This window comes from Mustela nigripes, chromosome 5 (genome assembly GCF_022355385.1).
Source record: "Mustela nigripes isolate SB6536 chromosome 5, MUSNIG.SB6536, whole genome shotgun sequence".
Lineage (NCBI taxonomy): Eukaryota > Metazoa > Chordata > Mammalia > Carnivora > Mustelidae > Mustela > Mustela nigripes.
Window position 1 is genome coordinate 92,190,107 of NC_081561.1, and position 24,548 is coordinate 92,214,654.

Consider the following 24,548-nt stretch of genomic DNA (forward strand, 5'->3'; position numbering starts at 1 on the left):
GAGCGCTCGGTGCTCTCTGTGGGATGCTCTCTCCTCTCACAGTTGAAGTCTGTTTGTGGTTGGAGGGTCTCTCTGAACATATTTTTATATCAAGTGTTGTGGTTATCTGAAATATTTAAGTTATTGAATTAGATTCAGACAAAACCCATTTTCTGATGTTACTTTTTTGTGTTGGTGTGCAGGATACAGTATAGTAGATTATCTAAACCAAAATTTTGTACGGTAGTGTTTTATGGGAGAAAATGAGACATTCTGGTTGCTTCCAGGTTTTTTTCCATAATAACGCTACTGTAAATTTCCTTAAATTATATGTTTTTATTGCTGTAGGTTAGATTCCTTCACTTGGGATTACTCTGTCAAGAGTTATGCATTTTTAGGATTATAATAGGTATTTCCATATTAGATTACTATCCAAGATGTGGTATAGCATCGCAGTTATAAGGATTGTTTTCATTGTCGCTAATATTCCACAACGTCAGCACAAATGTATGAAGGATTTTATCTGAATGTTAAAACAAGGCTCTTGGTGGAAGGTTACCCTGTGTCCTTAGATATTACAAACTAGAACTTGACATTTAGTGTGTTAGCATTTGTTTATTTGGGTGAATGGCTTTTCCTTTCCAGATTGCTATTCAAAAAAATAGATTGTCTGAAAGTCAGGAAAAAGCAGTGAACCTGAAGAAAGACTTGGCCGAGATGCAGGAGTGGATGACCCAGGCAGAAGAAGAGTACCTGGAGAGGGATTTTGAGTACAAGTCCCCGGAAGAACTCGAGAGTGCGGTGGAAGAGATGAAGGTGAGTCTGGGCCAGTGGCAACAGGTTTGATAGCTCCCCTTCTCCGTTAAATATGAAGGACTGAGTGAATGAATGAATTGGTGAATGAATCTGTCTATCTGTCTATCTGTCCTCTGTGAAGAACGACATGGACATATAATCTTGTGTAGTTGGATTTCAAACTGGAAAAAAAATATGGAAGGATAGCTGCTATGATTTTACCAGGAAAAGGAAGCCAGGAGTCCACGTGATGCATATGGCACAGGAGTTGCGTCCATGAAAGCCCCGAAGGCCGTCTCTTCCAATAGAACCTCAGGGAGCCACAGAGAATAACTCAGAAAATTGGTTTTATTGATTACATTGACAGTGTTGTGTGACCCTCAGCCCTCTCTGTTTCCAGAAGTTTTAAAGCATTGTCTTTTGTTAGGACCAAGGGTGACTTCCCAAATCGGTTGCAATTTATCTTCATGTTAGCAAAGGTATTCTTCCAGTGAATTCATGGGAAACACGTGAATAACAAAATTTTGTTCGAGCAGGTAAGAGTCGTGGTAGGAACATGGTCAAGGGATTTAATATCATTTGGAGCCACAGGATGTATTTCCTGTAAACTTACATTCCTGTGTCAATAGTCTTGAATGCTTTCTTTTCTTCTTCTTCTTTTTTTTTTGTACAGTAAAAGAACTGGGCATTGTTCCCAAATTTCTAGCATTGCTTCAAGTGTCCTTCAGTGTTCAAACCAAAGGAGATAGTGTCTTAAAGCCTTTTTAAAAAAAAAAAAAAAAAAAAAAGTAAGATTAATCCACATAGTAACTGTTTTATGCCAAATTTAACTTGCCTAAAAATATAATTAAAGCAAAATTCCCTATATATCTGTTTAAAAAGGGATTATATTTCATCAGTGTCTTATTGAATATGAATCAAAATAAATACAGTAAGGGACTTTTCTAGTACTTGTATGTAGTATTTTTACTGAAGCATTTCTTTTAGTGTAGTTCTTTTGAGAGCTTTTAAAATATTCAGTATAAGGTATTTTAAAGGTAGCCTATCCTGTTAAGAACCATTTCATTTAATTTATTCTCTTTCTTTATATTATAAGCATTGTAGTTTTGTGGTTTCTTAAAGTCCCTGGGGATGAAACCTTAGAGAAATAAGTTTAAAGCCCTTGATTGGGCAACATTCTATTTGTTTTTATTGTTTCAAACAACCATTATAATTTTTAAAACCACTATACTTAATTACTTTAACAACTGAGGGAAATTTAAAACCATTAAGCAACACGGAAAGCTGAAAGGGAAAATGAAAAGCTGTTTTAGGTTGATTTTTCTCAAAGTGAGTCTTCATCCTTAGCTTGGAGGGAGAGTCAGGAAAGAAGCTGGACTAGGTTAGACTTCCCAGTATAATTTCGTCATCGTCTTCGAAATGCTATTAATTATCAGAAGCATGGACACACCTATGTTTTAGGATAAAAACAGGTATGTTTACATTATTTTTAAATGATACCTCTACTGAGGTGAAAATTTATTTATTAAAGTTTAATATGCTCAGACTTACAGTGTTTAATGAAAATACCTCCCTTAGATTCTTTTCATGGACCCAGACTTTGAGAATACTTCACGTCAGTAACTGAAGGTGACTTAGGGGCTCACATTGCTTGTTATGAAATGTAAATGTTACCGTCAGCATTCTTACTTCAAAAGTACTCTCTGTGGCGATTACCTAAATAATGTTCCAATTAGGTAGTTAGAATCATGTTAGCATTTTAATTTTGGTTTAGTTATCTTTTTGAAAAAGAAAGAAATTGGTTACTGAGAAAGGCAGGCCGTTTTCAAGTTCATCCTTTCTTGGAACAGAGGGCAAAAGAGGACGTGTTGCAGAAGGAGGTGAGAGTGAAGATTCTCAAGGACAACATCATGTTACTCGCTGCAAAGGCGCCCTCTGGTGGCCAGGAATTGACATCTGAGCTGAATGTTGTGCTGGAGAATTACCAACTTCTCTGTAACCGAATTCGAGGGAAATGCCACACGCTAGAGGTATGTCTTTTTATCAGTGGCGTGTTTCTGAGATCAAACTCTGTAAAGGACTGATCATTTCCATATGTTAGAAAAAATTCGAATTTTCTTTTCCTGTGTGGGTTCAGAAAGAAAAAGTCATTCTTGGATAACAGGTTGATAAAAGGAAACTGGGATAAAAAATAGGAAACCCAAATCTGCCTTCAATTAGTAGAAGGGTCTTAGGAAAGCTGTTTCAGTTGTTTCATATCGCTAGACATGTTTTCTATGTGAAATCAAGATTTTTGTGTTTCAGATAAGCTGTAGAGTCTGTTCGAATTCTAAAATTCTAGAACAATGTAATGTGAGCTTCTGTTTTGTTTCATTGCGTGGTTAGGACACAGAGGTGAAAGGAAATGTTTTATTATGACTGGTCTCTGAAGTTAGAGAGCCACCTGACAGAAAGAAGAACTTGTAATGTGCTGGTATTTTGCTAGACCATTTATCCCCCTGGCTTTAAGATGTAGATGATGCTTTGACTATGTTTGTTTTAAATACATTTTTGCTTATTTGTTTTGATGTTGGTGTGATTTCTGTTGCATCTCACTGAAAAGATTTAAGAAGCATTGAAATTTATAAATAATTTAAATTCAGTTCAACCTAAAATAAATGACTGTATCGTGGTAAATCCTACAATGGTAAACAATCCCAGCTGTGATATTTAAATTCATTCAGTACTTGCTTGTTCTGAATCTATTTTGTGCTAAGATAAATATGTGTAGTTCAGACTGGTTAATAAGAAGGCTTTACATCAAATGAAACCTCATTCCTTACTGCTAACATACAGTTGATCGTTGAACAATGTGGAGTTGGGGGTCGTTAGGAGCACTGACCACACCTGATGTCACCCAGCTGAGTATCTGTTTATAATTTTTGACTTCCTCAGAACTTAACTACTAACAGCCTTCTGTTGTCCAGAAGCCTTATTGATGACATCAGTGGTCAAGTAACACATTCTTTGCATGTTTTATGTATCATGTATGGTATTCTTACAATAATGTAATAAAATGTTAAAATCATAAGGAAAAGAAAACATGTTTATGTTATTGTGCTGTAAAAAAAAAAATCCACATGTAAATGAATCCATGCCTTTCAAACCTGTGTTGTTCAGAGGTCAGCTGTATTGTCTAACATAAAATAACCGAGGTTACTCAATTGAGAATTTAAAATCTAAAATTTTGTAAATAGAACATATAATATTATGTATGCCTAATCTTGGGTCCTGGTGAATGATCCTGGACTTGAGTTTTACTGTAGTTTGACCCGTGTTTTTGTTTTCCTATTTATTGACAGCCAAAATAACAACTCATAATATGTTCAAATAATGCACAAAGTCCCAAGTCATATTAGTCTAACAAAAGATCACCACGTATTCTGTGTCATTTCTTCAGGTTGTGTTTATGACCCAGAGGTGGCAATTTTAGGAAGAGGAATGAAATACGTATCTTGAGAATTTGGAATTGCTTTGAGAATTACTTCAGAATTGATTTGAGAGAAGAGAAGGAAGAATGCCAGGAAAAAAAAGAGAGAGAGAGATAGGAGAGAGAAGATGAGACCTTAATATCTTTAAAGGGGGACATGAAAAGATGAAAAAAGTTTAAAAACAGAAATGCTCTTAAATGATGCCCCAGATGACTAAGGAATCTTAGGCAGAAATAGTCCCAATTCCTAAGTTAGAGTAAAAATGCTTTTCTTTGGCAGAGTCCAAGTTTATTACCTCGATTATTTCTAGATGCCTTAAAATTTTTTTTTCAAATCATGAACTATTTCAAACTTTAGAGAAGTACAGATAATACTATTAATGCCCATATAGTCTGTATAACCTATTTATAACCTATATATGTATCCTCCAGCTTATTTTGCCTTATTTTCCCAGATCTTGTTTTTGAAATAAAACAAATTAGCATTACAGACTATGTTTCCTCCTTGTCCAGCCCATACCCTCTCTAATCCCTCCTTTGAAGTAGTCGGTTTCCAGGAGTTGGTATATATTCTTCCCATGCCCGTTTTTATGTGTTTAATAGATACACTTACACTTCCGTTATCAGTGGCTATGTAGCAAACCTCCTCACACACAGTGGCTTACAAACACAGCCATTTCTTGTTTCTTCTGCTGCTGTGGGCTGATCTGGCCCAGCGGAGTGGCTCTTCTGCTCCATGTATAGGGAGAGCTCACTCAGGTTGCTCAGGGGGGGCACTGGCGACGGCTTCTCCTTTGCAGGTCTTTCTCCTCCTGGCCTCTCTGTTTTCTGGCTTCTTGGCAGCCAGGCAGTGGGCTTTTAGGAGAGAGAACACAGACGCTGCCAGTCCCGTAAGAGGCTAGGCCTGCAGTTTGGTAGAACATGACCTCCATAGCATTCTTTCGTTCTAAGCAGGTTGCCCAGGCCAGCCCACATTCTGGGGGAGGAGAAAACAGTTTTGCCACTTAATGGCAGGAGTGGCAAAAATTGTGTGGTTATTATTAGTCCGTCATAGTTCACTCTCTGGCCGTGACTTCGTTCCATTGCTCCCTCACGCAAACTGCGCTTAGGCTCTCCTCGGGACTCCCAAAATCATATTCAGTGCAGCTGGAAACCCAGTGTCTTGTGACCTGCCTTAGGTCCAGATGCAAAATGTGGCTCCTGAAGCAGTTTTCAGGTGCAGGAATGTGGGACCAGCACCTCTAGATCTGGTGACCTGGACACGAAATAGGTTATCTGCCCTACCCCCCAACATACATGGTGAGATGGGCACAGGAAAGCCTCAGTGGGCACTCCCATGTAAAAATGTTGATGGAATAGAAGGTAAGTAACAGTCACTGGTAATGGTGACTCTGAAATCTAATAATAGTAGTTCTGGAATCCAGCCAGGTACATGCGGGCGGTCAGTGCCCCAGTCCGGGGGCATGACTGTTGCTTGATCTGGGCCCAGCTGGCTTCTTGAGAATGCCCGTCTGGGACTCAATCTTTTTTTCCCCATCAGAGATAAGGTTCTGCTCGGCATTGGGTAGATCCTGGTCTGCTGTCTGTGTGTCTTTTCCCTTTTAGTCTTAGCCAGGGTTGGTAGATTATAGCCCAAGGATTAAATTTGGCTTGTGGCCTGTGTCTGTAGGCTCATGAACTAAAAATGGTTTATCTATGTTAAAAGGGTGGTTCAAAAACCAAAACACATATACAATAACCAAAAAAGAATCTCTGACGGAGAATGAATGCGGCCTATGAAACCTAAAAGACCCACTGTCTGGCCCCCTGACCTGCTAAACACACCTCCTGTGGGGGGCTGGAATGTGCCTTCTCCGCATCAGTTGGTCTGAAAGCCGGTCAGCCTAGGAGGCTCCGTGCTGGACTCTTCCTTCTAAATTGATCAGTCAAAGAGGCTCATCCCATATGGGAAGAGGTAGTTCCTCTCAATTTTGCTTCTGGAATTGGAGGATAAATTTATCCCTTTCCTTGCAAAACTCCCATAGGAATGGGGAATAAGTGATTGGGACTAATGTAGAGAATATAGGATGACTCCCATTTGGTTGCATGTGACTCTCTTCAGATATAGACACATTCCTAGAAATTTAGGAAAAAATTGGAAGGAGTATACAGCAAATTGTTAGATCAGTGAGCTCTGAGTTGCAATAGGGTAGACTGCAGGGAATTCTAATTTCCTGTATGATTGTTATAAAGTGTTGCAGTTAGAAGTACTTTTTACCTTCCTGTTTAAAAAAACAAACAAACTAATAATGTTTCCCTCCTGGTTTCTTTTACTCATTATATATAGTTTTATTTTTAGCATTTAAACAGATCCTTGGAGTTTTTTTTTTATTTTTTTAAGTGCACAGAGGGAGGCAACTCATTCCTCTTTATTCCCCCGCCTCGCCCAACTGGTCTAATATGATTTGTTGAAGAATTTTATTTTTTCCCTTATTTGAAGCTCCAACTTCATCAGTTCCTAAATTTTCAAATACGCTCCTCTCTAAATGACATCGTTCTTATCCGTTAGAGAGAATGTGTTGTGCTGGAGACACATCGCATCTCCAATGACATTTTCTTTTTTTTTAAAAGACTTTATTTATTTGTCAAAGAGAGAGAGGACAAGCAGGGGGAGCAGCGGGCAGAGCAGGCAGAGGGAGAAGCAGGCGCCCTGTCCAGCGAGGAGCCCCATGCGGGACTCGAACCAAGGACTCTGGGATCATGTCCCGGGCCCAAGGCAGTGGCTTACGTGACTGAGCCACCCAGGCACTCCTCCCATGACTCCTTCTGTAGCCGAGCTTTCTTCTTGCTCACTTAGGAGGTGTGGTCCTGCTGGATCGAGCTGCTTCACTATTTGGATCTTGAGACCAGCTGGCTGAGCACTTTGGAGGAGCGCATGAAGAGCACTGAGGCCGTGCCCGAGAAGGCAGACGCCATCAACGAAGCCCTGGAGGTAGGGCCTTCTACCGGTTGCCGTGAGGCCAGGTGACCACTCCGAGCAGGAGCACGGTGCTTTGTGTTGACACATGCATTTGCTTTCTCTCTGGTGGTCCGAGGACTTCTGTGGCCTGAAGTGCTAATACGATCCCGCGTATTTAGATTATAGGTGACCAGCTAACTCAGCCTTGTGGGGTGGGTTAGTGGTTTGATAGTACGTACGTTTTAGGCATGTGTGCATTTACTGGAGTGCCCTAGTGATTTTCCAGCTGGTTTTTACCTTTCCCCGGATGAATTTTCCAGCTGGTTTTTACTTTTCCCTGGATGAAACTCTGGCTTCTGTTGTTAGGGGGATCGCTCTCTTGTTTCTTCATAAAGTTATTTTTGTTCATTAGACAACTCCCCAGGGAAAGAGCTGGGGACAGGGTAAAGTGGTTAGTAGTGGAGGCCGGGGTCCTGTCCTCGGAGCTTGTCCCCAGGCCGAGGCGTGAGCTCCAGGAGGCTGTTCCCAAGTGACCAGCATGATATGTGGCACACGATAGCTTAAGAACTGTTTCTTCGATGGATTCAAATGTGAAGAGAGTAGATTTGCTTCCAATAAAAGAGGAGGAAGAGGTTCCGTTTGCTTTTAAAATGGAAGGGACGCGGGGAGCCTGGGTGGCTCAGTGGGTTAAAGCCTCTGCCTTCGGCTCAGGTCATGATCTCAGGGCCCTGGGATCGAGCCCCACATCGAGTTCTCTGCTCAGCGGGGAGCCTTCTTCCTCCTTCTCTCTCTCTGGCTGCCTCTCTGCCTACTTGTGACCTCTGTCTGTCAAATTAAAAAAAAAAAATCTTAAAATGGAAGGGACACAAGGGTAACTGAGTGGATGACTGGACTGAAGGTCAGAAATGAGTCCAAGGTGGGACCTGGAGACCAAGAGCCAGACTGAGGCTGTGGAAGGAAAAATGTTGCTTCCCAAGTAAGATCCCAGGGCCAGAGGTTGAGATAAGAGGAAGTCTGAAATGCTTACTTTAAAGGCATACCTTCCAAATATGACAGTTACACGTGTGCATTCCAGAAACATGGAAAATAGAGAGAAGTATAAAAAGCAAGATAAGCACTTTTAAACATTTTGGTGTATTTCTTCCTAATTATTATTATTTTCTATCCACGCTGGAAGGCAGTACGTCATAGTAATGGATAAAAAGAGCCTTTAGAGTCTTAAAGTTGGAATCGTAGCGTTACTTTTTACTGTATGTTTTTGTACTTAACCTCTGTGAGCTTCAATTTTCCCATCTGTAATATGGGAATAGTATTTGGCCCATCTGCCTGATTAGATTTGTGTATATAATAAGTATGTATATAAAACAGTGCCTAGCATTCTGTGTATATTGTGGAGAAATGTTTTTAGTAATATAGTCAATAACATAATTTTTCTTGTATAGTGTTGTTTTCTGCTTTTAAACTTTGCATACCATGAACATTTCCCTATGTAATTAATAATCACTGAAATTACTTTTATGCAAGTCTAATAACATGTATCATCATTCATACTGAGTTTTCAATTTTAGGTTTTTATTAGTAATATTATGGATATTGTTGTAAATTAATCATCTACCTCGTTTCTGATCTTGTTCTTTAGGGAGATTTCTAGCGAATGGAATTACTTGTTTAAAAAAGTGGGCACTTTTAGGATCCTTGACATATTTTGCCTCCGTCAATGTGTATTTTTTTCTCCTCTCCCTGCCTAGTCTCTGGAATCTGTTTTACGACACCCAGCAGATAATCGCACCCAGATTCGAGAACTTGGCCAGACTCTAATTGATGGAGGGATTCTTGATGATATAATCAGTGAGAAACTGGAGGCTTTTAATAGTCGATATGAAGAGCTGAGTCACCTGGTAAGAACTGGGGAATGCAGGGGTTGATAGGTGTTGCGGTGTGGAGCTGGCCGCAGGAACTTTTACCAGGGGGAAGAGTTGGTAACCAACGTGAATGGGGGTGTTGAGGACATTGAAATACTAGGTAGGGAAGAGTAGACCTAACACTCAGAGGACAGCGAGAACTTTGATGATTAAAAAAGTCTGTCTTTAAGACAGACTATTAAATTAAATAGGTATACCTATTTAAAGGTATACCTAAATTAAAGTCTGTTAAATTAAATAGGTATACCTACCTAAATTAAATAGGTAGGTATACCTATTTAATTTCCTTTAAGGATAATACAGCTCTATATAAGACTAGGAACCCATATTATCCTAGTGAATATTAGGGCCAACTGAATTTAACATAAGTTGCTGTTGTAAAATGTCATAGCATCTAGATACCTATTCAGAGTGCACCGCGTGTTCATATCGTTAAGTAGAGAAAGGCTATTATCCTTTCTAGGAGGGTTGGATGGATATTACATGCTTTTATACACAGTAAATAATAATGATTAATGATTAGGTTGTGAATAGCATCAGGTTTACCCCAAAAGTGCATCAGAGAGTGGTTCAACATGTATGCAAGTCTGTAGAACTTGAGACTTCTGGGGAAAAAAAGGAGATGTATATGTTTATTATACTGATAGATATTCTTGCTATATTTTGTATTGTTATTTATAAGCTTATTGCCAGTTCCTGTAAATGTCCTAAATGTGTAATAGATGACATTTGATTGTTTAATATGTTATGTAGAAAAACTTTACTTTTTTCTTCTTTTTATTGAGGCATAATTGAAATATAACATTATATTACTTTTAGGTATAGGTGCCTGGGTGGCTCAGTGGTTAAGCAGCTACCTTCAGCTCAGGTCACAATCCCTGGGGTCCTGGGATCGAGCCCTAGGTCGGGCATCTTGTTCATCGGGAAGCCTGCTTCTCCCTCTCCCTCTGCTGCTTGTGCTCTCTCTTACTCTCCCTCTCTCTCTCTGACTATCTCTGTCTCTGTGTCAAATAAATAAATAAAATCTTAAAAAAATTATATTACTTTCAGGTATATGATATAATGATTTGATATGTGTATACATTGTAAAACAATCACAATAAGTTTAAGCTAACATCCCTCACCATATATAGTCACAGTTTTTTTCTAATGATGAGGACTTTTAAGATCTATTCTGTTCATACTATCACTCCGTTCCTGTCTCTAAGAGCTTGTTTTTTTGTTGTTTGCTTTAGATTCTACATATAAGTGAGATCATATGCTATTTGCTTTCCTCTGTCTGACTCATTTCCCTTAGCATAATGCCCTCAAGGGCATTTTTATATTTTGTCACTTTCTGTAGAAAGAAGTAAAAATCAGTAATTCACTGTCAGATAAATCCGATACTAGAAGAATCTTTTCGCTGTTATCTTTGCTAGCTATTATTTATTTATAATGTAGGCCCAAGTTTTGAGCCTGGTGCTTTGCCAGTCTGTTTCTCTCTTGGTGACCAGAACATAAGGGTTCTCTTATATTCAGGTCTTTATATTAGTGCTGAGCAACTAATGATTCAGTTTTTCCCCTGTGTAGGCAGAGAGCAAGCAGATTGCTTTGGAAAAGCAACTCCAGGTCCTACGGGAAACTGACCACATGCTTCAGGTCCTGCAGGAGAGCCTGGGGGAGCTGGACAAGCAGCTGACGACGTACTTGACTGATAGGATAGATGCCTTCCAAGTTCCGCAGGAAGCTCAGGTACTGCTGTGGAGTGGAGGGCTCTTGAGTCATAAAAAGAGCATATGTCACCTCTTCTTCCCCCACAAGACAGCCAGCCCCTCGTGCCATTCCAAACTGAACCAGTGAGGAAGATTGACCTTACTTATGGGGTCGCATATGGGTTTTGGAGTTCTTTTGGTCTCTCTGTGAGACCCTAGCAGATGATCACCATTTTAAAATTATAGTTGTGAAGTTGGGAAAATTCCCTTTTTATAAGTAAGTGGTGAACACTAGAAATGACAAACACAAAGCTCTTAGTTTGTGGCTCCCACATGGGAGTCCTGCAACACAGGTGGCCTGTGTTATTATTAAAGTTATTAAAGCTTGTCCAGTGGTACACATATTCTTATGTATTGTGTGACTTTCTGGAGCTTTAATAAAAAAGACGTTTTCTCCTTTCTGATCTCTCTGTGGCAGAAAATCCAAGCGGAGATCTCAGCCCATGAGCTGACTCTGGAGGAGTTGAAAAGAAACACACGCTCCCAGCCTCCAACTTCCCCAGAAGGCAGGAATGCCAGAGGAGGAAATCAGATGGATGTATTACAGGTGAAGAAGGAGAGTGGCTCCCTTTTACTCTTTGATGTGCTGGGTGTTAAAAGACAAACAAAGAAACAAGAAAAAAATTGTGAGGAAGAGTTGATGACTTCTATGACTTTGGTCTTCGTTATGATGTCAGCAGTGGGATGAGAATGATGCATTGTCTTCTGGAAAAAGAGGCAGAAACAAATTGTTACATGGGTGGAAAATACTGAATCTGATTTTACAGTTGAATTGCAAAGAGAGAGCAAGCTAGATTTAGAACTTATCTTTATATAGATTTTTCCATTAATGCAGAGCCTCTGTCAGTTCTGGTGTGGCTGGTGCACGGGGAAGGCTGAGGGTGTGGCATATGACACCACCTGGTCCTTGAATGGTGGATGCATGATTGACCTTGAGCTTGCCATGAAGGGCATTTTGAGTTTTAGGTTCCTGAACTCTATTTTTCAAACAGGTTAAAAATTCTGTGAGGTTTCACTTCTAGTGAGGCTAGTTTGGCCTTTTCTTATGTCTTAGACTGATACCCTGTCAAGTAATTCATGACACTGCTCTGTGCAGGACCCTCTGGTGGCTGGGAAGCCTAGGTTCCCTGAGGGAATGTTTTTTATGGCTGCCTTGTCTTGCAGCTCTTTAGCAGTGTATGTTGTACTCATATCCTCTGCTGAGAGAGATCATCATTCTGATGCAAGTTGCTTATTTTGTTCATTTTGGGAAACAGAGGAAACTTCGAGAGGTGTCCACCAAGTTCCAGCTTTTCCAGAAGCCCGCTAACTTTGAGCAGCGCATGCTTGATTGCAAGCGTGTGTTGGATTGTGTGAAAGCAGAACTTCATGTTCTGGACGTGAAGGATGTGGATCCTGATGTCATACAGAGCCATCTGGACAAGTGTATGGTGAGGCCACTGGGGGGGGTCATGTGTCCAGTCGGTTTTCCAGCAGCTAACATAGCTTCATCTAGTGCCTCTGTAAATGGCTTATTTAATAGTTGCCAGTCTATAGTGAGCTAAGAAGAGAGCTCGAGGGTGGAAAAACAGGTTAAAAGTATCCAAGTGTGGTCCTGTCTTCAAGGAAAACAGAAGAGATAAGAGAGACAGGTGGGAGAGAGTAAAATCAATTACTACAATGTAATGAGATAAGGAAGCTGGAGTAGACATGCATATAACATGATCTAAAAAACAAGGGAAACATCTTAATCACAGCATGAAGTTTAGGAAGATTTTGACAGAATGTGACTAATAAGCTAAGTTTTAAAGGGTAAATTTGAGTCAGCTAGGAGAGCCATACTGAGAATAGATGTCAGGAATATTACAATGCAAAAGAAAATCATTCTTAAGGAAAGTAAAACGTTGAATTTCAACTTAAAAAGTTTAAGCCTAAAATATGAAAGAGGAAATTATACTTAGAATGATGTTGGAAATATTATAGCATTAAAAAAAAAAACCCATTCTCTAGGAAAGTAAAAATTTAAATTCCAGTTTAAAACTAAGATGTGAAAAAAATTATTTATAAGGCCTTATTGCTATTTTGGTCTTGAACATTATAATTCAGTTGAGTAGAAATTTAAAAATAATATAGCTAAGTATATACAATCTTAGAATTGGTCTTCTCCTTGAGAAGACTCACAAAGAACTTAAGATGACACTTGTTAAGACAAAGTTGGGGCAGAGTTCTTTGTGCTTTTCAAAACTGTAGTCTCCTTATTGTTGGACACTGAAGTTTTGTGTACTCAAAAGCTAGAGTGGGTGGAAGAATGAACAGTTTAAATTTTTGAGTATGTGATTATGTGTGTTTATGTGAGTGTGTATGTTTGCATTTGTGTGCATATGTGTATGTATGTGTGTGAGTGTAGATGTAAGTAGTTATTGATTTAACGAGACACAGAGGCCAGTAGAACACTGTCCTTGACCTTGTGTAACTTAGTCCAGTGGTCTGCTGTTATGTGACAATGCCATAGGAGATGTTTCAGGTCAAGGTCATGATGGACGGAAACAAGAGAACTTACTCACATAAAAGCTTTTTAGTTTCAAGGTAACTAGGATGAGGACGGCTCTGAATTTGACCTACATAACTCCATTTCTTATAGTTACATATGTCTTGGTATATTGAGTATATATCTTTTTATCATGTAAGTAATACATGCTCGTTGTGGTAGACTTGGTACTTCACAGAATTCTAAAGAAAAAAAAAAGTGGATGTTAATACTTCCAAATTTCAACAGCCAGAAGTATAGCCAAGCCTGGCTTTTTTTTCTAGTAATAGCATGTATGGTTTTTAAAAATGTAATTTAAAAAATGATAGACGTTCAGTTTTTAGTCATAATATTTTTCCATTTTATGTAGGAAAAATGTTTTTATTCCTAAGTACTTCCCTAAACCTTGAAAATACATGTTTGAAGGTATTTTTAAACAAGTATAATCTCTATTAGTTTATTTTCTTATCTGATTTTAAAAAGATAATACAACCTTGATTTCACTTCACTTGTCCTTTGAACCAAATCGGAGGAAGATAAAGCCCTTTGATCTCCATAGTTACTTTGTAGCTGTCAGTCTGTATAAGCCGCATTCTGAAATGACTCCAATTAGCAACTTTTCACCACAGTATGTAAAATGGGCCTTGCTTTCTTTTAAAGAAACTCTATAAAACGTTGAGTGAAGTCAAGCTGGAAGTGGAGACTGTAATCAAAACAGGAAGGCACATTGTCCAGAAGCAACAAACAGACAATCCCAAGGGGATGGATGAACAGCTGACTTCTCTGAAGATTCTCTACAATGACTTGGGTGCCCAGGTAAGGACAAGCCCCCCACTCCCTTGCGTCTCTCTTGTTTATGCATTTTAAAATCTTGCTCCTAGAAGAATGCATGTTTGAATTTTGGGGCACTAATAATAGTGCTTTCAATTCTTTCAGTATTTTTTTATTATATTTCTTTACAGCTATATATTACTATCACAATGATGAATTGTAGAGAAATTTACTTTTAATATTTAATCCAGACTCATTTTTGTATTTTCAATGGCTGGTCACTTTTCAGAAGTTATTCTAAGGAAACTTTCCCAGTGATAGCCCCTGTATAAACTCAAGTTACTGGTCCCGGGATTTCTAAATTGAGTAGTCTACTGAGAAATATTAAAACACTGGGACTCTAATAAATGGTAAGTGACAGGAAGTTCACATTAATCTAGCAGGATCTGAAATCCTTTTAAGAAACATCTATAATTTGGGCATCTGAGTGAATCTGCAAAAGGACTTTTGGCCATATATTATGAATGACTGTATTCAGAAGGTTGAATGTCTTCTCTTGTGAGAACTCTGCACTGAAACCAGGAAAGCAAAGCAAAACAAAACTACAACAAAAGTGTTTAAAGTGATATCTTCTTGGCAATATTGGAGAGCTGTGTTAGATAATATTTTAGATCCTTTTTGGGTTTTTAAATAGTACCTAAGTTGGTGCACAGACCCAGAGAAAACTAGCTGGAATTTTGTTATCATTTTTGGATCAATAAGAATAAGCGATACGTACATTTCCTGGACAATTTTGACCTCCTCACTAAAGCAAGAGGAGATTGCTAATCTAATACATTTTATATCATTTTGATACATTGCACATCTGGAACACAGTGTAGAGCTTCTTGGTATTATTATACAGCTGAAGTTATTTCGCAAATATTACTGTATTTATTCATCAGCTGGCATTTTTTGGATGGGAATGGTGTTGCCATTGTAATGTCAGTTCTCCAGTTGTGTCTGTGGTTTTAGTGTTAAGTCATTTTGTCATTCAACACAATTGAGATGGTACTGTTTAACAGGAAGCATATAGGCAGTAGAGATTGAGTGGCACACAAAAACATAAATTGTCTCTTTGTCTAATCGACTTTAGGGTTATGAGAGAAGAAAACATTAATCAGGTAGTCTTACAAAGTACCATCACATTAGCAGTCTGAAGTGTTAGGAAGGAATGTATGTGGTGCTTTAAGAGTATATATGTCAAGGAGGATTTGGCCCAGACATGGGTTATAGGAACGTACCTGGGGTTACATTTCCTTCAGGAAACGGTGTGTAAACTGAAATCTGAAGGATGAGTCGGAATATCCTGGGTGAAAGCAGTGGGAGAGCAGCTTTTAAGGTTGCTGGGAGAGCATGTGGAAAGGCCCTGTGGCAAGAGGCAGCATGGTACATTTGTGTGACTAATGCAGAGAGAGCAAGTGTGGGGAACATGGTATTGGGGAAAGGGATGAGACCAGAGCATACTAGTGTCTGGGTGTGTGATAAGGATTTTAATCTTAAGAGGTTTAAGAAGTTATTGCAGATTTTAGCAGGGAGATAATAAGCTCATGCATTAGCTTTTTCAACAATCACTCACTGCAGTTTGGGGGATGAGCTGGAGAAGGGCAGCAGTGGATGTGAAGAGAGAAGTGAGGAAGTCATTGTGTTCTTAGTGAGAAATGATGGTGGCAGGAATGATGGTGGAGCGGTGGAGATGGCATGAGGAGCAGATGGTCTCAGACACATTGAAGAAGTGGAGTGAATAAGAGTTGATGGATCAGGATGTGGGAGTGCGGTAGGAGATGATCGATGACCTCTGGGTTTCTGGCTTGGTTACGCAGAAGATCATGGTGCTATGATTGAGGGTAGGCACTGGAAGGAAAGGCGGAAACATGGAAAAGTCCTAAGTATGGATTGGGCATGTTCACATGTTAAATGCCTTTGTGAGAGTGACTTGAATATGTCGGGTACTCACAAAGTTATTCAAGTCTGGAGACTATATCTGGGCTGAAGCTAGGAATTTTATGAGTCATCTGCATATAGACTGTAATTAAAGTTTTCAGTGATGATGAGATTGTCTAGGGAGAAGATATAATGAGAAAAGAAAAACCTATATAGGCCACAAAATAAAAAATAAATGAGTGGGACTACATCAAACTAAAGAGCTCCTGCACGGCCACAGAAATCATCGACAAAATGGAAAGTCAACCTGCAGAATGGGGAAAAAATATTTGTAAATTATATATATGATAATGAGTTAATATCAAAAATATATAAAGAATCCATACAACTCAATAGCAAAAAATCCCAAATAATCCAATTAAAAATGAGCAGAGGACCTGAATAGACATTGCACCAAGGAAGATATATGAATGATCAACAGGTACATGAGAAGGTACTCAAGAATGACCGATCACTGGGGAAGTGCAAATCGAAACCGCAGTGAGATACTACCTCACACCTATTCGATCGGAAGAGATAATGCTGGCGAGGATGTGAACAGGCTGTGCACTGTTGGTAGGATTGTAAATTGGTGCAACTTCTGTGGAAGAGAGTGGAGAGGTTCCTCAAAAAATTAAAAATAGAACTATAGTATGATCCAGTAATTCTACTTCTGGGTATATATCTGACAGAAACAAAAATATTATATCGAAGAAAGATGCCTGGATGGCTCAGTGGGTTAAGCGGCTGCCTTCAGCTCAGGTTGTGATTCCAGTGTCCTGGGATCAAGTCCCGCATCAGGCTCCTTGCTCCGCGGGGAGCCTGTGTCTTCCTCTGCCTCTGCCTGCCTCTCTGCCTGCCTGCCTATGCTCTCTCTCTCTCACTCTAACAAATAAATAAAATAAAATCTTAAAGAAAAATATTACATGGAAGAGATATTGGCACCACTATGTTCATAGTAGCTCTGTTTAGAGTTGCCAAGGCATGGAAGCAGCCCAAGTGTCCTCTGATGGAAGAATGGATATGGAAGATGTGTATATATGTACTATATACGGTATATCTCATTTAGCACAATGAGGGCATTGTATTAAGTGAGATAAGTCAGACAGAGAAAGACAAATAATGTATGACTCATATTTATGTGAAATCTCTAAAAGAGCAACAACCAAACTCACATAAAAGGAGATCAGATTTGTGGCTACTAGTGGTGGGGGACTGGTGGGTCTAGGAATTGGATGAAGGTGATAAAAAATAACAAACTCACAGTCACAAGGTATGTAAGCCCTAGGGATATAATGTACAACATGCTGCCTACAGCTAACACCACTGTATTTGTATGTAGAGAAGTGGTGAGGAGGGTAAATCACATGAGTTCTCTTCACCATTTTTTTTTTTTTGTATCTGTCTGAAATGATGGATGTTTGAAAAACTATTTTTTTTTTATTTGTATCTGTATGAAATGATGGATGTTTTTAAACCATTTTTTTGGTATCTGTATGAAATGATGGATGTTTTAAGTTATTGTGGTAATCATTTTGTAATCTATGTGAGTAAAGTCATTGTGCTGTATACCTTAAACTTATACAGTGATATATCTCAATAAAACTGGAATAAATAAAAATAATTTTTAATTAAAAAAAAAAAAAAGGCCTGAACAAAGTCTTAAGGAACTAGATCATTTAGTAAGAAATTTGAGGAAGATGTATCTGCAAAAGAAACTTAAGTATAGCTGTACCACATTTTATTTATCTGTTCATTGGTGGACATTTAAGTGGTTTCCACATCTTGGCTATCATGTGTAATGCTGCCATGAATATAGGCATGCAGATACCTTTTCTAAGCACTGATTTCATTTCCTTGGGATATATACACCAAAGTAGCATTACTAGATCATATAATAGTTTTATTTTTAATGTGTGTGTTTTTTTAAGATTTTATTTGTTTATTTGACAGAGAGAGATCAGAAGTAGGCAGAGAGGCAGGCAGAGAGAGAGGAGGAAGCAGGCTCCCTGCCAAGCAGAGAGCCCGATATGGGACTCAATCCCAGGATCCTGAGATCATGACCTGAGCCGAAGGCAGAGGCTTAACTCACTGAGCCACCCAGGCACCCTATTTTTAATGTTTTAAGGGGCCACCATACTTTTTTCCATAATTGTATACTTGAAATCTGCTGAGAGGATAGATGTGTTTTCATTACCCCGCCCCCCTCCAAAAAAAAGATAACTATGGGAGATGATGGATGCATTGATTAAGTTGTGGTAATCATCTCACTCTGTATAAGTCATAAAATGATCACATTGTACACCCTAAAAAACCACATGGAAAAAACAAAATATACGTAAATGAAACAACAGTTAGTAGCAAGAAGTGTTAGCACACCAGGAGAGTGCTGGGGCTGGGAAGCCAATGGAAAAAGGTATTTTGAGATGGGTGTAGGCACTGTTTTTGAATTACTGAACATTAAAAATGATGTCCACTTAAAGATGCCCATTTACATCTGTTGCCCTTGAAGTCCTTATTGAGATCAGCAAAGACAATTTCTGTGGAGTGATGGGGCAGAAGACAGGATGGGAGAAGGGAAGAAATGTGGGGAAGGTAAGAAAATGCTTTAGAGGATTGGTAAGGGCGAGATAGGAGAGAGGAAGGTCTTAGGGGAGATGCAGCCAAAGAAGCCAGTTTTTTTAAAACTATAAGAGACTTGAGTATACATATATTTTTAGATTTTATTTATTTACTTGAGAGAAGAGAGAGAGCATGAACAGGGGACAGGGGCAGAGGGAGAGGGAGAAGCAGATTCCCTGCTGAGCAGGGGCGCTCCCCCTCCCGCCCCTTGGGAGGCTCCATCCCAGGACCTGGAGATCATGACTTGAGGGAAAGGCAGATGCTTAACTGACGGAGCCACCCAGGTGCCCCGAGACTTGAGTATATTTCATAGCTTATGGGGATCATCCTGTGAAGAGGGAATGGTTGAATATCTAAGAGGGAAAAAGGAAAAATGGTTAGGTAAAATCTTCCAAGTTGATACTGCCTAATTTAGAATGGACTGCATCTCAAAATGTATTGGTTGGACTGAGAAGAGGGAATTGTAAGTTAAGCTGTAAATTATTTTCTTCCGGGTATATGCGAACCTTTGGTAGCATTAAGTTTTATGATGCTTGTGTAACTGCCTGGGCATGTCAAAATCAGATGAGGTCCTCTGAATGCCTAATATCTTTTAACATAATTCATGTATTTGTCTCCTGAAGTCTGCATTGAGGGGCTATTAATTTAAAGTCATGAATTCTAATTAAACTCTGTAGAGAAAAATATTTTACTTTTAAGAAGGAATTTAATAATAATCAATCCTTGAGGTATGAAACAGTAAAATGGAACCTAGGAGGCCAGAAAAAAGAAATGCAATTCCACATTACTTATTAAGAAAATTCAGTTTTTCTATCATCTAAGAAAAATCTTATCCCATACATGACTTATCACTCTGTTGCTTATAATGAGAATTATCTCTGCATTTGTGCACATAAAAGGAAGAACACATTTTTATTTATGTATTGTTTTGTGATACCCTTAAAAATGCTGTCTCAGCTTTAGATAATGAATGATAGTTTTGAGAGTACCATCACGTAATGTAAAAGGGTCAGACCAGGCTCAATTTAGTGGCCATGTCCCCCTGATCATAGCTTTAGCCCCTTTAAGTGTCACTGCCCCAACCTGCTTCTCACAGGGGCTGTGGATCTTACTGCATAGCATGGGTAGGATTCTTCAGCATGATATGGGAGTTATGTTAAGAGCCTCATAAATGTTTGTTCAGTTCATTTTGCTTTCCGTCAGCTACAAAAACAAAATAATACTAAAGGTTTATGCTGCATAGGCATTTATTTATTTTAAATTAAGTAGTTAATGGTAAAACATAATTATGAAAATCATACTCTTTCCTCCTCAAATTTCTAGAATCTAGTGTGTGTGTGTGTAAGATTTTATTTATTTGACAGAGTTCATAAGCAGGCAGAAAGGCAGGAAGGAAGAGAGGAGGAAGCAGGCTTCCCGCTGAGCAGAGAACCCGATGCGGGCCTCGATTCCAGGATCCCGAGATCATGATCAGAGCCAAAGGCAGAGGCTTAACCCACTGAGCCACTCAGGCACCCCAATGTGTGTGTTTTTTAAACAGAATTCTTTCTTGAGAGGATTGTAAGGCATCTTCCATTCAAAACATAAAAGATACCATTTACTGGGTGCCTGGGTGGCTCAGTGGGTTCAGCCGCTGCCTTGGGCTCAGGTCATGATCTCAGGGTCCTGGGATCAAGTCCCGCACCGGGCTCTCTGCTTGGAAGGAAGCCTGTTTCCCTCTCTCTCTCTCTCTGCCTGCCTCTCCATGTACTTGTGATCTCTCTCTGTCAAATAAATAAAATCTTAAAAAAAAAAAAAAAAGATACCATTTACTGATTCCTTAACTTTGTTACAAGGACTGCACCAAGCCCTCTGTGTATGTATCTTTCTAATTTGATACATAAATACCAACCTTTGGAGGGCTATGCCTCTACCAAGGTCACTTAGAAAGTAACCCAGCATTGTCCCACACTTAACCTCTGTAGTATGTTGTCCCCTTGTAGAAATACAAGAATGGAGTGATTCCAGGTGGGAGAGTGAAAGGTTATGTATGTCTTGGGGGTTAAGTATTAATAGTTTGGATCTTTGGTTATTATTTGAATTTATTCTTTTTGTGTTCTTTTCCCTCTTCCTTTCCCTTTCTCTCTCCTTCCCTCCCTCTCTCTTTCTCCTTTTTAGGTGACAGAGGGAAAACAGGACCTGGAAAGAGCATCACAGTTGGCCCGGAAAATGAAGAAAGAGACTGCTTCTCTCTCTGAATGGCTTTCTGTTACTGAAGCTGAATTGGTACAGAAATCCACGTCCGGAGGCTTGAGTGGGGACTTGGATATAGAAATCTCCTGGGCTAAAGTAAGCTGTAACTCGGGTTACCTGCCAATTTTATGCCAGGGTCTCCTGTGGCATTTTGTTCAGGATGTCCTTTATCTCCATTTCATGTTAAATACAGCATTTTCTTTTTTTTCCATTATTTTTTCCACTTCTCTGTCTTAAGAAAAAAGAAAAGACTATTTTAAAAGACAACAATTTGGGGAGCCTGGGTGGTTCAGTGGGTTAAAGCCTCCGCCTCTGGCTCAGGTCATGATCCCAGGGTCCTGGGATCAAGCCCTGCATCAGGCTCTCTGCTCAGCAGGGAGCCTGCTTCCCTTCCTGTCTCTCTGCCTGCCTCTCTGCCTACTTGTGATCTCTGTCTGTCAAATAAATAAATAAATAAATAAATAAAACCTTTAAAAAAAAAAAAAGACAACAATTTTAAGAAGATATTTTTATCTTGATTCCAAAACCATTAAACTCACATGGATCATTGTGCCTGTGTGGTACGTAAAACATTCTAATCACTACCTTCACAGCTGGTGATAGTTTTTGAGTATTGGTTTTTCACAGCGTATTGGGCCGAGTATTAATTCTTCTGTAATAACTTTTACACCCGTAACTAATCTTTATATTGAAAGTGAACTGGTGTAAAGTGCATAGGAACAGAATTTTCAAAAAACAAAATCAATGAAAGATCCAAGAGTTTTCTGTAACTCTGTAGTTATTTCGACATCAGAGATTAGAGAGTAGATTTGCTGATTCTTTTGAGGTGGACAAAAGATTGATGGAACACAAAGTCATTTTTTTTTTTTTTTAAGCAAAGGCATTCTTCTTCCCTAAATGTACTTCCTAAGAAAGAAGCATGTGTAATACAGATAAGTGCCAAATACTAATACTGTGAGGGAAATTTATATAAAGCCACAAATATCACTGTTGACATCTACAGGTGTTTACTTGTAGGAAGTCGAGAGCAGGTGCTGTGAGGTCATGTATGATGCAACCATTTCTTAATTTGAACACTTTGTAGGGGTAACAGTTGAATGAGAGTCAAGATATAAGGTATTACAATAGCTCATGAAAAGTTTAATTAGGTCATGGACCGTGTGATGTAACAAGAAGATGGGAAAAGGGATGCAGGAAGGAAAAGGGGAACATTGGAATTTGCTGATAAAAGCAAAGAGAAGTGTCTGTTCATATCTTCTGCCCATTTTTTTTTTTTAATATGATTGCCTGTTTTGTGTGTGTTGAGTTTGAGGAGTTCATTATAGATCCTGGATATCAACCTTTTGTCTGTACTGTCATTTGCAAATATCTTCTCCCATTCCGTGGGTTGCCTCTTTGTTTTTTTGACTGTTTTATTTGCTGTGCAGAAGCTTTTGATTTTGATGAAGTCCCAAAAAGTTTATTTTTGCTTTTGTTTCCTTTGTCTTCTTGAAAGAAGTTGCTGTGGCTGATATCGAAGAGATTACTGCCTATGTTCTCCTCTAGGATTCTGATGGATTCCTGTCTCATGTTGAGGTCTTTTATCCATTTTGAGTTTATCTTTGTGTACGGTATAAGAGAATGGTTGAATTTCATTCTTCTACTTATAGCTGTCCAGTTTTCCCTGCACCATTTATTGAAGAGACTGTCTTTTTTCCACTGTGTATTTTTTCCCTGTTTTGTCGAAGATTAATTGACCATAGAGTTGAGGGTCCATATCTGGGCTCTCTACTCTGTTCCACTGGTCTATGTGTCTGTTTTTATGCCAGTACCATGCTGTCTTGGTGACCACAGCTTTTAATAAAGCTTGAAATCAGGTAACGTGATGCCCCCAGTTTTATTTTTGTTTTTCAACATTTCCTTAGCGATTTGGGGTGTCTTCTGATTCCATACAAATTTCTGGATTATTTGCTCCAGGTCTTTGAAGAATACTGTTGGAATTTTGATCGTAATGGCATTAAAAGTATAGATTGCTAGGCAGTATAGACATTTTAACAATGCTTATTCTTCCGATCCAAGAGCATGGAATGGTCTTCCATCTTTTTGTGTCTTCTTCAATTTCCTTCATGAGTGTTATGTAGTTCCTCAAGTACAGATCCTTTACCTCTTTGGTTAGGTTTATTCCAGGTATCTTATGGTTCTTGGTGCTATAGTAAACGGAATCGATTCTCTAATTTCTCTTTCTGTATTTTCATTGTTAGTGTTTAAGAAAGCCACTGATTTCTGCACATTGACTTTGTATCCTGCCACGTTGCTGAATTGCTGTATGAGTTCTAGTAGTTTGGGGGTGGAGTCTTTTGGGTTTTCCATATAAAGAATCATGTCATCTGCGAAGAGAGAGAGTTTGACTTCTTCATTGCCAATCTGGATACCTTTTATTTCTCTTTGTTGTCTGATTGCTGTTGCTAGGACTTCTAATGATATGTTGAACAAGAGTGGTGAAAATGGGCATCCTTGTCTTGTTCCTGATCTCAATGGGAAGGCTGCAAGCTTTTTCCCATTGAGGATAATATTTGCTATGGGTCTTTCATAGATAGATTTGATGAAGTTCAGGAATGTTCCCTCTATCCCTATACTTTGAAGCGTTTTAATCAGGAACGGATGCTGGATTTTATCAAATGCTTTTTCTACACCGATTGAGAGGACCATGTGGTTCTTCTCTCTTCTCATACTAATTTGTTCTATCACATTGATTGATTTGCAAATGTTGAACCATCCTTGTAGCCCAGGGATGAATCCCACCTGGTCATGGTGGATAAACTTTTTAATGTGCTGTTGGATCCTGTTTGCTAGGATTTTGTTGAGAATCTTAGCATCCATATTCATCAGTGATATTGGTCTGAAATTCTCCTTTTTGGTGTGGTCTTTGCCTGCTTTGGGGCTCAGGGTAATGCTGGCTTCATAAAAAGAGTCTGGAAGTTTTTCTTCTGTTTCAATTTTTTGAAACAGCTTCAGGAGAATAGGTGTTATTTCTTCTTTGAAAGTTTGGTAGAATTCCCCAGGGAATCTGTCAGGTCCTTGCAATCACATAAAAAAATGGGCACAAGATATGAACAAACACTTCTCCAATGAAGACATACAAATGGCTGTCAGACACATGAAAAAATGTTCATCATCACTAGCCCTCAGGGAAATTCAAATTAAAACCACATTGATATATCACCTTACACCAGTTAGAATGCCAAAATTAACAAGACAGGAAACAACATGTGTTGGAGGGGATGTAGAGAAAGGGGAACCCTCTTACACTGTTGGTGGGAATGCAGGTTGGTGCAGCCTCTTTGGAGAACAGTGTGGAGATTCCTCAAGAAATTAAAAATAGAACTTCCCTATGACCCTGCCATTGCACTCCTGGGTATTTACCCCCAAAATACAGATGTAGTGAAAAGAAGGGCCATCTGTACCCCAATGTTTATAGCAGCAATGGCCACAGTCGCCAAACTATGGAAAGAACCAAGAGGCCCTTCAACGGACGAATGGATAAGGAAGATGTGGTCCATATACACTATGGAGTATTATGCCTCCATCAGAAAGGATGAATACCCAACTTTTGTAGCAACAT

At 39.1% G+C, this 24,548-nt stretch overlaps 1 protein-coding gene across 5 annotated transcripts in view; it reads left to right on the plus strand.

Annotated features, from left to right (window-relative positions):
- The window catches only part of UTRN (utrophin), a 501,914-nt gene that overhangs the window by 174,450 nt on the left and 302,916 nt on the right, over window positions 1-24,548 (plus strand). For all 5 annotated transcript variants that reach the window (XM_059400879.1, XM_059400881.1, XM_059400882.1 and 2 more), the window contains 9 exons: window positions 625-795; window positions 2,625-2,804; window positions 7,080-7,214; window positions 8,930-9,079; window positions 10,673-10,834; window positions 11,273-11,401; window positions 12,111-12,284; window positions 14,021-14,176; window positions 20,873-21,043. In XM_059400879.1, the coding sequence (XP_059256862.1) occupies window positions 625-795; window positions 2,625-2,804; window positions 7,080-7,214; window positions 8,930-9,079; window positions 10,673-10,834; window positions 11,273-11,401; window positions 12,111-12,284; window positions 14,021-14,176; window positions 20,873-21,043 (1,428 nt within the window). The remainder of the gene's footprint in view (window positions 1-624; window positions 796-2,624; window positions 2,805-7,079; window positions 7,215-8,929; window positions 9,080-10,672; window positions 10,835-11,272; window positions 11,402-12,110; window positions 12,285-14,020; window positions 14,177-20,872; window positions 21,044-24,548) is intronic.